Raw genomic sequence first — 16,892 nt, 5'->3', positions numbered from 1 at the left:
CATTGATGTTGTACATAGAGAAACGGTAGGAGAAATTGGCAAGGTTTGTTTCCTGTCTGAGAGGAGCTTTCTGCACTTTTTCAGGACGCCCATCATCCAAACTCTACATTAGAGAGAGAGAGAGGGGCGGAGGAAGGTGAGATTAGGTAAGAAGAGACAGCTAAATCATGAATATAATCATCAATACAATACATCAATACATTAAAATAAAAATAAAGTATCTGAATTAGGGCTGTCAATTAATTAGGGATTGTAATAGTATACTAAATTCTGGTCAAAAAATACTTTTATGTTATGGCCACTAACCAAAAAAATGGCTGGAATTAAAGGGTTAGTTCACCCAAAAATGAAAATTCTGTCATTAATTACTCACCCTCATGTCCTTCCAAACCCGTAAGACCTTTGTTCATCTTCAGAACACAAATTAAGATATTTTTGATGAAATCCGAGAGCTCTCTGACTCCTCCATAGACAGCAATTTAACCACCACTGTCAAGGCTCAGAAAGGTATTAAAGACATTGTTAAAAAAGATGACATGACTGCAGTGGTTCAACCTTAATTTTATGAAGCAACGAGAATACTTTTTGTGCGCAAAAACAAAACAAAAATAATGACTTTATTCATCAGTATCTTCTCTTCGGTGTCATTCTCATACGTTGATGTTTACATCCAGCGCTTCCAGGTTCTACATCAGAACGCCGACTCATTATTGGCCAGCTCCTGCGTCAGCATCACATGCATGCGTTGTGCTGCTCATGTGTACAGCTTTGGCCAATACTGAGCCGGCATCCGGATGTAAACAGTAAACACTGTGCTTACCGCGGCAACTATGTAAGGATAATGACAGGGAAGAGAAGAGATTGTTGAATAAAGTCGTTATTTTTGTTTTGTTTTTGCACACCAAAAGTATTCCCGTCGCTTCATAAAATTAACCACTGCAGTCACATGGACTATTTTAACGATGTCTTTAGTACCTTTCTGGACCTTGAAAGTGTTGATTATATTGCTGTCTATGGACAAGTCATATACCTCTCGGATTTCATTAAAATATCTTAATTTGTGTTCTGAAGATGAACGAAGGTCTTACGGGTGTGGAACGACATGAGGGTGAATAATGACAGAATTTTCATTTTTGGGTGAACTAATCCTTTAAGGCTACCTCATATATTCAGATTTTTTAAGAAAAAAAAAAGCAGTTGATGGGGTGAATTTAATTTTGATTTTTAGTTGTTCCAGCTTATTTTGTCCTCTTTTAAATCATTTAGATTCATCTTCAGGCCCCCTTGAAAATCTGCTAGTTGCCCCTGGTTGCATTGCATTAGATGGCAGCAAAGGTAATCGAAATGTAAAAATTGGGGATATGAGCATGCACAATTCAATATCCAATACTGGAAAAAAAAACAAAAAAACAAAAAAAAAACAAAACAAAAAAACACTAATATCCACCAATAACTGATATGAAATATAGTACAATTAATATGGTGAACTATTATGCATCCCTAAACAAAATTGGAGTGCTCATATTTACTGAAAAAAGCTACCAAAGTGAAATTAATACATCATATTCAAGATATCATACATCACAATATCACACTGAGTGTGAGAGCATCACCTGTGTGAGTTTGTCCAATTCTCCCAACCAGGCGCCAAACATCTTGTCCAGATCCTGATCCTCCTTATCACTATCTTCCTCAGCAGCATGATCCAGCTCATCATCTGACACCTGCTCCATATCTGCTGTAACACACACACACACACACACACACAAAATCACACCCTCAGTTACATGATACAGCCAATGACGAGTCAACTAGTGTGCCATGTCCACATTAACATGTCCAAACATACAGAACATCACATATATCACACCCTGCTGAAAAAGCACACCAACATATTAAGATTGACTTGTTGGGTTTGATGCGTCTTATCAACACAATTAGGTGTTGATTCAGTTGAAACGTGAACTGAAGGATGACGTACATCACAGGTTGTCATGATGATTGATTTCGCTTCCACTTATGTAACCCAGTGTATGATATTAATTTCTGTCTCCCTCTTTCCCCTTATCTCACATCACCATGGCAACCTTTGATTCCTTCTTTTAAATGAGGGTTGTGATGTGACACCTTACAATCTTCATTTGACACTGTAACCCCTTAGAACAACATCTGTCAGTCTGCCATATTCAAGAAATGTTTTCACCATTATCTTTATATATGCTCTGTCAGACACCTTGAGTCTTAATCTCTGTGTAAAGTAAGTCATCATTTCAAGGTTGCCTTCTGAGAGGGTGTGATGTGGTTGTTATGGTAACCTCAGCTCTGCTTCAAAGACTGGCATAGTTGCTATAGCAACCCTCTCTAGATCTCCCACTATCAGTTTTCACCCCAATCATTGCCATGGCAACCCCTGCTGTATTTTATGATGAAAATGATGTTAATTACTGGCTAATGTATTAAAATGATTCAAAGTACTTCTATGTAATTTTTAAGTATTATAAGTGATACTACACTGCATCAAGCACACAGACGTGCACATTAGCACACACAGATCAACCAAACATACTAATTCGACTTTGAGATCAACATTAAGGTTTCATTCCACTGCAATTAAATCATAATTTAGTTAGTTATAAACACTATAATCAAGGGAATGCTAGGTGTGTTAGTAATGACCTCAATAGAATAGAGGTGTGAGGGTGTAAGGAGATCATCGCCCTCTAGTGGACAGTAAAGTAACTGCTGTACAGTCACAACTGAGACTCAAACAAAAACTCTCGCGTCAGCATGCGTGTAAGCATGTATTAGGCTTTTCATGTTGAGTCAGGGTTGGGTGAATGGATAAACAATGAACTTCAATGAACAACTACCAGATGAGTCACAAACTATGCATAGATGCAAATAAATGACAGCCAGATTCACTTTCACTATCAGTAGGAGACACCATTGTCAAGAGACAATCACTATTACATGCAATATATATTATTACACACATTATATATTTATTATTACACACAATGAGAGACTGTAGAAACATCATATTCTCAACTCTCTCTTCTTCATTTTCCATCTTTTTAACTTTCTCACTACTCGCATGCCTTATGGGGCCCTGGAGAGCAGAGATGATCCCTCGGGGATTCTGAGCTCACCTTAACCCTATAATGACCCCATTCACTCTTTGATCAAACAAGGGTGTGTTTGGACTAATGTATGTACGCAGCTTTATCTTAGCTTCAACACAAAATTATAAAACATTTACATAGAAAACATTTTGATCAGAAATCAGAATCACATATTCCAGTGAGTCATGCAATAAACTACACTAAAGACAAAATATACACTACCATTCAAAAGTTTAAGAGTAGGCAAGATGTTTTACTGTTTTTGAAAGAAGTTATTTATGCTCACCAAGGCTGCATTTATTTGATCAAACATGCAGTAAAATATATATATAGTGAAATATTTTACTATTTAAAATAACCATTCTATTTTAAAGTCCCCCTGAAATCAAAATTTAAGTTTTTTTTGGTTTTAGTATGAATATGTTAGCCTTGAGCTTATGAATAAACTGGGGTGTTCCAAAACAATGACAATTCGCATTTAGAAGATATAAGCATTCAAAACTTACAGTCTCTCACTTCCTCTAAAATGGATCACGGATTTTCATGACATCACCGCGGACTTCAGCTTCTCATCAAATCTTCTGTTCAATCAAATGCTCTCTATAATCTGAAACCCTGCCCCTTCTACACTATAAACGGACGCTGAAGCTACAGCTTAAATCGATCATTTGTTCACACATTTACTAGTTTCTATATGGTGAATGGCACATAGTGCACTATATAGAGGATAGGGAACGATTCAGACAGTGTAAATATGCTTTCCATTGACGTGAATGAAGTCCGTTTTCATGTTATACTGCCACGTGAACTGCCGCAGCACGAGCACAGTCTGCTCCGGTCCAGAGACACGAGAGCACAGAGTGGATATACGCGCAATATGGAGGAGAAACGGTTAAGAGATTATTAGGAAAATTGGGTTTTACGAGTTCAAACTCTCTGGCCGAACTTCTGAACTTCAAAAGTTTAAAAAAAGTGCATTATTTAGAAACCTTTTGTACATTATGTCTTTACTGTCCCTTTTCTACATCTTAGGCAACGTTCACAAAGCAGCAGAATACAGTTGTCAGTCCTGTATTTGAGTCCTTAATACGGTTATGTTTACACACAGTTCAGTTATTTACGGGAGTGATAATCACATTCTATAACTGAACTTATGTTCAAATTTTCATGACTCACAACCGCATTCTCGGAAAACCTGTGATGTCAAAGGCTGCGATTCTCAAAAGCATCGTGAGCAAAGTTGATAGTAGAGACCAATGTTTCTAATGATGTAACTGGGAAACGCAGCCCTGATCAACTAACTGTTCGTCACACAGTGTGAAAGAGAAATACTGCGCTGCACAAACGCATGTCTACCGTTTGTCGCGTGGGTTTTTGTGTGCAGTTTCGCTTTCAGTAACTGACAGCGACGGAGATATGAGCTGTGTGTCATCTGGAGGTTTTAGATCCAGTCACTGTTCTCCACCGGAGCTGCTCCCGACAGTTTTGTGTTCTATGTGCGACTTAAATGTTCTGCTTTCCCAGTGTTGGGGGTAACGCATTACAAGTAACTTGAGTTACGAAATCAGATTACTTTTTCAAGTAACTAGTAAAGTAACGCATTACTTTATCAAATAAGTAATGTAAGTTACTTTCTCACATTTATTGACTGACAGCTCTCCTGTCCCCAAGTTGAGAAAGTGTTCTACATTAAATGTGAGCATACATTTACTCATCTCACTTGCATGAAAACATTCAGTATTCCTCAAAATAAAGAAAAACAGTGAAATGCAATCTCAGAATTGTATGCAAACCTGTAATAATTAACCATATTAAATTACAAATACAAATATACTTTATGTATTTAATCTCACTTTATTAACAAATGTCTTTGCTGCTGACCTTCAATGATCTAATTCAACCATACTAATAAGCAAAAATGACTTTAGATTAGATTTAGAAATAAGATTGCTGAACTTCCTTCTCCTGTATCCTATTCTTTAATCCAGAATGGCAGCACAGCTGAAAGGTTTGTTTGAGCTGCGCCCCCTACTGTATAGGCTTATTCATTTACTTTTGGTGTGAAAGGGCCTTAACATTTGCCAAAAATAGAACTTTTTTTGTTGTTATTAAAAAAAACAAAACAAGCAAGCCCAGCCTAGGTGAGAAAAAGTAACGCAAAAGTAATGTAACATTTTTCATAAAAAGTAACTAAGTAACGCTGTTAGTTACTTTTTTAAGGAGTAACGCAATATTGTAATGCATTACTTTTAAAAGTAACTTTCCCCAACACTGCGCTCTCCACCCAGATATAGAAGCTGCTGTAGGCTAAGGAAGATTTGACGGATAAACTCACGGCTTGATTGAACTTTTGTCATATCAAAAATTATATGACTTTTCAGTTTTATGGTTGTCACCATCTTTGATACAGTATTACTTTGGTCACTGTCATTAAAGTTACTGGTAAAAGAATACAGGCTTGACCCCCAATGCACTTTCATGCAGACAGTAGGCCTATTCGAGATGCTACTGTAAGTTTCTGTTTGAACAGGAACTCAAAACCTCGAGACTCATAACCTCTATGTAAATGCGTCTATCAATCGCAAAAACTGACAGTGTGAACGTAGCCTTACTGACACCAGCATTGAACAGTAGTGTACTTCTAACAGCTCACTGCAATATACTATTATGGTTAGTTATGTTGTTTAGTAAACCGACCGTGAGAATGGTTCTCCAGGGGTTCTTGAGATTAGCTTGACTCCATAAATATTGTACCAACCCCATCAAGGTAGCTGTACTAATACACAAACAAAAAACAAACACTGTGCAAGTCAGTGTTTGGGTTAGGATAGTCCTGGTGTTTTCCAACAACACAGTCCTGCTGACATCAACTCTAACGGATCTCAGATTGACAGGAGACACTAAACCGAATGTTTTAACCATTACTATTATAGACACCCCAGGGAGAGCTGCATCTTTCAGGGTTTGCATATTCAAGTCCAGTGACATGATATAATCAGAGCCAGTCAGACACGTTCTTGTAGGTTCAGGTCAACAATGTGCTTAATTCAGGAGATCGAGTCTTGCAAATATATAATTCCAACCCTCCTGCTCTGTCTCACTGCTTTCAGACCAGCAGGATGCTAATGACGCCCTCAGTCACTCTACTGCGAGCGGCCACGGTTCAGCATAATCAGTCAAGCACAAAGAGGATAAATAGAAAGAGAGAGAGGGAAATGAGAGGGGAGTGTGCAGGACAAAAAGAGATTTTGCAGAATTATGGAACCGTAGAAAATGGAAGAAAAAAAAAGGTGGAGATAAAAAAAAGTGCAGAGGGAAATTAGAGAGGTGTGTTATCTTGGCACCCTGTTGCTTAACAGCTGCTGATTTAAACTAAGCTCTGCTAAGCTTTCTCTCTCTCTCTCTCGCTCACAATGGTGATGGTATAAAACATAGACATAAAATTCATTCTTCGTATTTCATCTGCCACTTCACACAATCTAAAAAACAATGTATGGGTCATTCTATGAAATTAATGCCTTTTATATTTTCGAAGGGTGATATTTATTGAAAGTATATCTGTATAATAAACTGAATTGTGTCAAAGCATAATGACTGCTGCTCTCCTTAAAGTTATGACAGCATTCAGGAATCAACAATATGATTTACCATAAAAAGTAGAAAATGTTAAATAAATATGTTTGTGACAGGGTGGTGTGGAAGGCTTTATTAATCTTGTCTAATTATAAATGTTAATAGAGAGTATAACTTGCTAACATTTGAAACTGGCTCCTCTGAAGATTTAAATGATGTCACTTCCTCATCATGTCATTTAAAATGACAGTTCACTGTTACTTTGAGGTGATAGACAGATATTTTAAAATATTTATAATTGTATACTCCAGTAAAAAAAAAAAAAAAAAAACCTATACTAAAATCTATTTAATACATTTATTCCATACTAAGCATACTTTAAATCCATTAACATTTAATGACACATCATTTGATATACTGATAAAAATTATAATTAAACTTTATTTGGAGCAGGCTTTTCTTGCACAATGTACATTTCTTAACATTTTGCCTAAAAAGTGTTTTAATATCACTATTAATAAGGATTGTATGATCTTTGTATAATATCAGTCTTTAAATGCAAGATATTTAAAGTGTACCTAAAGCATACTTGCAATAGTTCCACTTTAGCACAATCAAATATACTAAAGTATCTTTAGTTGGACCTCAGCACTACTTCTGCACAATTATTGTGCATTAAGTACAAAATTTGTTGTTCCAGTTTAGCAGACTTTAAGTATACCAAATTAGTAAACCAAAAATACAATTGCAGGGTATTTTTATTTAGCACATAAATATGTAAATGTATAATAGTAAAATACAGTTTAGTATATTTTTTTCAATAGGGTAAGCTCATAATTAATTTTGTATTAATATATTTAAAGCTTTCCAAAACACAACGTAGATTGTTGTGTTTAGTGCATTTCAGAAGATCAGATGTAGTATGTACTTGTGACTTGGGTAAGAAAGTGAAAATGATAGAGAAAAAGAGAGGAGGAACAGAGGGAAGACAGGAAATGTCCAGGATGTACAGAATTCTTCATTTCCCCCGCGAGCTGTTCTGTCAAGGCTCTCCCACCACCCTCCAGCAGCTGTTCTCTGACTAACACACACACACACACACACCTTCCACGAGGCTGAATATGACATCATGGCTGGACAAGTAGGGGGACAGGAAAAGGAAGAGGGGTGAACAGGCTACCACCCTTTTCCATGTGCACAGTCTCACTCTTTCAAACAGTGTCAAAGCAGAGAAACAAGAAACACTACAGCTGTCACCCTTAACTCCCTGACCTCTTGCACAAATACACAAAAAAGCACAACTGTGCATAGCTACATGAGCTTGGCCACAAATAAACACACACACACACACACACGCACGCACGCACACACAAAGTGGCATGTGTGCTAATGTTATTATTCAGCCTTACCCAAACACAAGACATATGGCAAAACACACACAACACAGGGTTCTGAGTGCTATTCAAATCTAATAAATCACTTTCCAGCAGATGCCAACTTCTGAATTAACTTAACACTCGAACATAAAAGGAGAAATATTTGTGTGTACGTGTCCTTTCCAGTGGTTTTGAATACACAGTGATGTTAAAACAGCAAAGTGACTGATGTCAGGACAGACAGAACCCAAATGACCTTTTCCCTGTGGACATGTCTGCAGTAACAGCGCTACACTCGCTGAGACACAGCCTGTCAACAACATATCCCCAACATAAAAAATAAAATAAACAACTATAATAAAGCACATTTTGCATTAAGAAATTGAAGGTTATTTTTATGATTATTAAGCAAATCCCACCCCCCAACAGCTTGTCATATAATAGGCTAGTATAAGTTAGGGCTGGGTATTGACACAATTCTCACGATTCGATTCGATTTCTATTCACATGCTTGTGATTTGATTTGATTCGATTACGATTCGATGCGATTTGATATTGATTATTTTGGATGTAGTATATCAGTTACAGTACATGGCAAATTTTCTAGAGGAAAAAAATCTCTCAACTTTTAAATTTAAATCGTGGCTGTCATAACTGATTTATTCAAACACGCATTAAATATTGAAAAAAATCAAGAATCTGTGACTGGTTAATTCTCTTGAACCTTTGTTTAACTGACAAAAGTACAATGAAAAGATTTCCAATGTTTTCTCTGGCCAAATTAATTCTATTTTGTAAACATAAGCAAATTTAGAGTAATCTCCAGTGAGAATCAAAACATTCTTAATAATTGAACTTTCAATGCAATGATCCTGGATCACATGTTGTCAGTTATGACCATATAACGCCCGTTATACTTCAAGCTAAATCAAAGACCAAACTGGTGAAATGTCATTTCAGATAAAATCAGGCCAAAACGAAGTTCATTTGGAGTTTTTTTCGGGAGTTCGAAACAGCTTGCCAATGCAAACTTTCTGGAAATATCTAGCTGGTAAACACCATAGCGATTACGTAATAGGTAGGTTTGCTTCTTTGACGTGGAAATCTTAAATCGCCAGATGTCCATAAGAAAAAAACATGAGCACACAGGAAAGCCACTTTGTAACAGAAAATGAAGTTATAATTCTAATCGAAAGTGACAATGTCAGTTTTTTTTTTCCATGTTTAATAAAGCTGCTTGATTTAAAGCAATCCATTTCACAGGAGAGCCAAATTGCAGAGCTTGTGCAAAGATGTCCACATCGCTTTGATCAGATGCTTTCTTAACTGCTGTTTTCTCACCACTGTCATTTTTGTTGTGTTTATTCTGTTTTATTGGATGCGTGCAGCACATATTTACAGATTCATCTAAACGTTGCTCTCAGTAGTGTGGGTGGTGTCGGATGTTCGCTAACAGTATACCTTCTTTTTCAAACTTCTTTTTACCCCTGAGTGAATAATGGAAAAGAACTTTGCAGTGAGTATATCTGGGCTTTTATGATCCACATTCAGCACTGTCATATGTTTTGAGAGCATAAGACTTTACATCAGTGTGATTCCACATTGAACTGATCAGACAAATAATATCAGAAAGAAGATAATCCCTCCTTCTCCACTGTCACATCTCTCTAAATCCATTCCTTTTCCTAATTTCTCAGCTCTCTACATCTGTTTTTTTTTTTCAAAAACAAACTCTGCAGAAATAAAGGCAACTTTTTACTGACCCACTTCATTTTAATAACTAGTAGTAACAGCTGTGTTCTAACACAACACTCTTGTAAATGCTTTAAGAACACAGCAGTCATTATGTGACCAAAACCCTACCTGTGACCTATGAACATTTCACATTGAGACATTTAAAGAATATGTTACTGTACTGCCAAACAAGTGTCTGATTGTAATCTGCATGGGCAGCAATGAATGGATGTTTCATTAAAAGAGGTTAAAATTTGGGTGGGTAGAGTGCAGTGGGTATTTTTAGCTCTGCTTTTTCACACATCTATTCTTCAGCTCTTGTCACGAATTACGCAAAGTGAAGAATTGGCTCTTCGAGGGCATGTGAGGAAAAAAGGCACATTTACATCATACACTACCTCTCATCAACTCCTTCACGAGTCTTTATTGTCGAGGCCTGGTAATGAGTAACTAGAAATTAGAAACTAGAATGAATAATTATTAACTTCAGTAGAGTGACAAATTAAGCATCTGGAGCTGAAGACACTTTAAAAATCCATCATCTCTTACTGTAAAGCAAACAGCTGAATGCAGCTCACACCCTAGACAGAAATAGCATTATATCACATGTGCAAAGCAATTGTGAAGCTCCAAAATAATCTTCAATTAAAACATTAGATGCGTGCGTGCGTGCATGTGAGTGTGTGTGTGTGTGTGTGTGTGTGTGTGTGTGTGTGTGTGTGATGCCAGACGGTCTCTGAGGGATGATGGCATATGACAGCATTCCTGTATAGTGCAGTGGGACACAGATCAGCTCTAAGGAAGACAGAAAAATCAAGCATCTTAAGAGCAGAGTGAAATAGAGGACAGTGAGAGAAGAATGCAACCTGAGGGATAATTTTCCCTTTATTTAGTACACAGACACACACACACACATGGTTAAAATCCAGTGAAAATCACTAGTATGAGACATTTAAAATACATATTTGGATGTTTACTCAAGCTTGTTGATTCACCACTTTTTTTTGCCCGTCCACTGTTTTCCAGTGCCTCACTAGTGCAAACACACACACACACTTCTGTGTATATAATCTATCATCAAGTCTTGAACTGATGTAGTTGCTGAATCACTCCGTAATTGCTAAAATAAGCCCTAAAAACACTCTGTGAGGGCATGACTCCACACATCTCTCTGATTTATGTGAAGTATCCAGCTGAGTCACATGGCAGATATTGATGCGAGTCAGAGCCTGTTGACGGTGTATGTGAATTCAAAGTAATCATGAATTCAAAGTCACCATGGAATCAAAATGTTTGTCAACAATTCATGTTTTTTATGGAATACTGAATTATTATAAATGATTTATCTGTGCACATCATTTTTTTTTAAGTTAATGTGCCCTCATAATCTTTAATCAAAATCACTTCCCCTCGATCTTGCAGAAACATCTCTTCTCATCTCTGATGACGTTTTTTTGTCGAGAGGGCGGGACAACATGTCACTCACATGTAGTGTTGTCGAATGTACCAGTATTACCGGTACCTGTTGGTACTTTAAAAAAAAAAAAAAATGGCGGTACCAGCATTTCAGCAGTATATAGAGTACATTTGGTACCTGCTGATAGATGCTGCTTTCAAACGTGCGTTCATGTTGGTTTGAGTGTTCTCTGACCATCAAAGGTTTCTTTTTACAGTGTGTTTTTACAAGCGTTGAGCACTGTAGTCAATCACAATCATATCTGTTGAGCACATGAACTCAATGGACTAACAGAGGTGCTTGTCAGTAAGTTAGTCAGAATCCAATCCCTAACACTATTGAAAAAAAAATTGTTCAACAAGAGCCACACGCTCACAAATCCTTTCATTATAACCAAGAAAATGTAAATACAATGTAAATACGAGACTCATCATACAAGACAGCTTTTTTTTATTATAACAGGAGATTATTGCTTGAAAACAAATAGAAACGAGTGAACATGACCTGTTAAACATTCCATTTGAGTTTGATATATAGATCAATTACAGAATGAAACATATATTAAGTCTAATTTCTTAAAAACAAAAAAAATAATAAGAATCTCTTACATCAACGGAATAACTTTACACAACACTGGTTAATTCTTCTAATATCTCCGTTGCTCAGTCAGTCTATCCTTGAAACCTATTCCTCTGAAACCCATTGAGCTGCATACTCTCTTAATTCTACATTTTCACTTATTGCAGAATTGTCTCTTTCTCACTGCTCCCTCCACCTCCCCAGTTTCCCACTATGTCCCTGTATTAAAGGGGTCATGAATTGAGAAATCAGTTCTCCTTTATTTTTTGACATGTAAGAGGTCATTGTACAATAAAAACTTCCTGTAATTTTCAGAACCCAAAACTTCCTTGTTAGTTCAAAAACAGCTTTTATTGAAACCAAGCTCCGAAAATGACTCATTTCAGATTTGTCACATTATGACATAAGTGCGATGAAAGACCGCCTCTGCAGAATCAGATCAATGCAACGCAACTCATCTCACTAATGCACCAGTGGGCGGGGCCAAAGATGCGATGATGTAGAAGGAGAGAAGAGAGATACAGGATCACTGGAATGAAAACAACATTACCTTCCAAAGGATGCTAGGAAAGTGGTTATTTATTTTCAACTATGTGAATGTCTCAGTAGAGCATTATTTGTTTATAGGTACATTTTAGTGTGGTCACTTTGGTAAATCAGTCGCAATTTCGATGCAGGCTTTGTAAACAAACTTTTACTGTAAGATACAGACCCAACAGTAATGCCACAACATGCAAGTAACCATGTTAATTCTAATGCCAAATCTGATATCAGCGATTTCAGATTTGTCACATTATGACATAAGTGCATAAGTGCATAAGTGATTTTAAACTGTTGAAGGGCAATAAGCAGCGAAAGAGAACTCATTTCACTATATGCATGCACTGTCTGAGAGATGCACGCGTAAAGCCGCTACTCATAGAGTGCGTGATTACTGAACGTTACTGTTCTTTTTGCCACCTTATTTGGCTTTGAACGGTCAAATACACACACTTATGTGTCAAAATACCCGTCTTTGTGAGTATCCTCATAAACACAGTCATTTATGTCTTAAGTGAACGTAAACAGTTTAGAAAGAAAGACCATGTGTATCAGTGCATTCGGTCTTAAAGTAGCAGCAGCCTATTATACCTGCTGCTGTCTGTGTCATTAATGTTAATCAAACCAAAAAAAAAAAAAAAAAAAAAAAACTTTAATAAGAATACATTTATATTTACTTTATACAGTAAGACTATGCAGTGTTTTTGTACATTTAATAACTTTATACAACTTATGTAATTCTCATTTCTAGTGCTTGAAGTTGTTCAGGTTTAATTTTTGTCTTTGTTCTATGGCTTTTTATTACTTTCTTCATTTTTTTTTAATCACTGACTGTTTACTTGTCTTCAACTTAGACTAGTATTAGGCTTTTTATGATTGCAAAAATAACTATGTCATGATATATATCGTTATCGTGAAAGAAAATTACTCTTATTGTGATATAAGATTTTGATTATACTGTATCGCCCACTCCTAGCTGGAGCTGTCAATCACACCGCCCGAGTTTATCAGTGACCGAGTTCTGGACTCTCACTAAAACTCCCGTTATAATCAATGACGCTGTCTACACTGCAATGACAAGATTGCTGCATTCATGCGCTCAGAATTTTTTAATGTAAAATCATACTATCATCATCAGTGCACCTCAGGAAACATGAAATAATAAAAAAATGCAGTTCATGACCTAATGTGTTCCAAATTATAATGCAAGTAACATATCAGTACCATAAACATCAGTAAAATAAACAGATAAGCTTTGGTTAGGGGTGGCTGAAATGCAACTTTATGCACAACTGCCAGTCTGCATGGAGAGGTTCTTGAGACTTTATCTGACCGGGTTCTTCTGTGCTCTAAATCACTCACAAATATTTTAACAGTTTGACAGTCTCTATTCAGTTTCTGCACAATATCAGTTGTTTTTATGCCTTTTGCAAGACACTGCCCAATTTCATGATTTTCATGAACAGAAAGATCTTTCTATTAAGCAAGAACTGACTTGCTTAATAATGTGGAACAACCTCTTTATGTAGGTTTTTCATGATTTAATGAACCTGTCTGAGATTGATACTAGATACTTATCTAAAAAACATGACAAGTAAAACAAACAAACACCTTCTTTGAAAAAAAAAAAAAAAAAAAAAAAAATCTGAATGTTTATTGTACTGAAATCCTACTGATGTGTCACTTGCATAATAATTTGAAACACATTTTCAAACCATTTTTTGCGCAGACTGAAAACAGGGACAACTGGAGAGGGTATTTCTAAATATATCTGTAGTGCAGGCACAGAGTTCACTTTGTATTGAAATGAAAGTGAACACTAAGTCACTTGAACAACTGATCAAAACAGCCCTGAGCCAAATGTCGGCTACCATGAACTGCAAACTCAGAATCTACACTGTTATTCTGAGGATGGTTTCTGATACAGTGACAACTATGAATACTGGAGGAAGTTGTTACTGGAATACTGGAGGTGTTAACTTATTTCAGCATCCAGGAATGTGTCAAACACCTCTGAAGTACATTCGACAGCTGTCAATCATTGTGCTGCATGTTGTTGTGGCATTTCTAGGTTAAATTTGTGTACAGTCATCACACACAGGGGTAAAAAGGAGTTTGTCACATACACTCTCGCAATCAAAACCTGACTATTTCAGGCTGAAAAGAGTGCCTACATTTATTTTTCTTTCCTTCTCTTCAGAACAACAGAACTTGTTTGACTAGAGAGAAAGAGAAATATAAGGCATATACAGAGAGAAAAACAGCGAGAGACAGTGACATGGTGTCTTAAGACATTTCATTAGGGTGTGGGTTGATTCTCACTCAGCACTTGATGTCATATCCTTTGGCCATCCAAACGGCACACGAAGCACACACCCACACGGTCGGTGGTCCAATGAAAGGGCTCCTTTCATATAGGAGCCACACAAGTCCAAAGTTCGACAGGAAAGAGGTGTGCCACTTTTCCGTAGTCTGACCTTCACTCTGTCTAACACAGTGAGCCAAAATGTTTAAGCAACAAGTAAGAACTGAAACTTCATCGACACATAATCGTATAAACCTGTGCCAATACTGTATAAACACAATCTGTAGAATCCATTATGGTGAAATGATCACAAGAGACATCACAGCTAACCAAAAAGTCACCACAAAGTCCCCTGAATGCCCATTGCGAACATTCCATGAACATCTTCATGTAGGGTTCTTTAAACACTAAAAAAAGTTCAAGTGTAATATCTGGAGGACTTCCAGCAAACAATCAGAAACTTTTAGGGAACATTCATTTCGGACTGAAACAAGGACGTTCGCAAACTTCCAATGAAAGGGATTTTCAGTTTCAATTTTACTTAAAAATTGGACCTGGTGCAAAATGACCCAAGGAGAAGTTAGGGGAAGAATAACAACTCATATTTTGTTGTCTTTGTGAAGCTTCAGAAGACTTGGAATGTAGCACACAAGTCATAAAGGACTACTTTAATGGTGGGGTGTTTTGTCAACAGCTGTGGTCACTAAATAATTGTTTTATGGGAAAAATTCTATGTGAAGTTTCCTCAAAATATCTTATTTTTGTTTTCACTGAGGAAAGGAGGTCATATGGGTTTGGAATAATATAAGGGTGAGTAAATAATGACAGAATTTTAATTTTTGGGTAAACTATTACTTTAAATAGAGCCCTTTGATGGACAGAATAAACTAATATAACAGTTAGTCTTGGAATTTTTACTGACACCCAAAGATGTGGATGCAGCCTCAAGCAAAAGTAATGTATTCCACGAGCAAAAGTGTCCAATAATGAGGGTTACTGAGATAAAGTGAGTGGTATTCATCTGGTCTCATGAACTTAATATGTCAGCTCCCATGAGGTAACCAGCTCATTTGAAACACTTTTCATCATCTTTCATCAGAGCTCTTGATGCAAGCCTTAAAACAGAGAGACTGCCTAATAAAAGCTCTTTGCGGAAGAGTTCAGAACCTTCAACAATTGATGCTTTTGATTGGTCTTTAAAATAAGAGACTTGGTATGGGTTTATTTTATTCCAGTGAATAAATAAAAGTAGATTAAAGTGGTTCCATGAGCTGTATCCTCCAGATGTTCTATTCAGCTATTCTTTCGTCCACATCCTGCATGAAACAAAAACCAAAGGCACATGCTCACGGATAGTGCTGACTGTCGGGTATCCCCCTCGTTTTGCTCTATGTGTGTGTATAAGTGTCTGAAATGCATGTGTGTACAGCTTCAGGGCAAGATGAGCAAGCAATCCCCTTCACTGGGGTCCCAGGTGGTCTTGAAATGTGAAGCCATAAGGCACAGACAAAGTCACACACACACACACACACACACACACACACACACACACACACACACCATGAACCAGTCCTGCAGACAATGCGGCTTCCATGCATGCAAAAAGCACCTGCAACATACTGCAGAGTCTGAAAATTACACATAAGAGGAAATATTAAGAATTAAAAATGGCTACTTAGTCTATGAAGACAGATAAAAGGTCTGAAGCGGCAGATATTCCATGTGAGAACCTAAAGAGTTCTGTCAGGAACTGCAGTTCTTTAAGCATCACCAGAGAGTCCAGTATCTATGCACTGTTCTGACCCACCTCCATTAGACAGACGGTACCGCAGCATCAGGTCTCGCACCAGCTGGCTTCGGGACAGCTTTTTCCTGCAGACCATCAGACTGTTGAACTCCAACATCATGTAACATTAGAACTGAAACCCCTCCCAACCCTTCAGCACTGCACTTGAACTACTAACTACTTGAACTCTCTGTCCTGTCATCTTCCACAGTATAAAAACTGCCAGTTTACTGCATCCCATCAAGCATTTAATGCCCACTAGTCTGTGCCTACTGTCACTCATGTGCAGCACTAAGAGTAGGCATTTGGAACTTTGATCTGCAATGAAGAACATGTATTTAAATTAATGTTTGCAGAGTCTTCCATTCTGCAGACAACTGTGAACAAACTAGAGGATTTGTTGACTTTTAGGTCAAAGTTG

General features: G+C 37.1%; 1 protein-coding gene across 4 annotated transcripts in view; it reads right to left on the bottom strand.

Annotated features, from left to right (window-relative positions):
• The window catches only part of raph1b (Ras association (RalGDS/AF-6) and pleckstrin homology domains 1b), a 58,271-nt gene that overhangs the window by 23,873 nt on the left and 17,506 nt on the right, over positions 1-16,892 (bottom strand). For 3 of the 4 annotated variants that reach the window (XM_051887687.1, XM_051887703.1, XM_051887708.1), the window contains exons 3-4: positions 1,614-1,738; positions 1-103 (exon numbers count right to left, since the gene is read on the bottom strand). In XM_051887687.1, the coding sequence (XP_051743647.1) occupies positions 1-103; positions 1,614-1,733 (223 nt within the window). In that variant the 5' untranslated portion in view covers positions 1,734-1,738. The remainder of the gene's footprint in view (positions 104-1,613; positions 1,739-16,892) is intronic. The other variant, XM_051887695.1, reaches the window with a different exon arrangement.

This window comes from Ctenopharyngodon idella, chromosome 1, assembly GCF_019924925.1.
Source record: "Ctenopharyngodon idella isolate HZGC_01 chromosome 1, HZGC01, whole genome shotgun sequence".
In the NCBI taxonomy this organism is placed as follows: Eukaryota; Metazoa; Chordata; class Actinopteri; order Cypriniformes; family Xenocyprididae; genus Ctenopharyngodon; species Ctenopharyngodon idella.
This window is presented reverse-complemented; position numbering and strand designations above follow the sequence as displayed.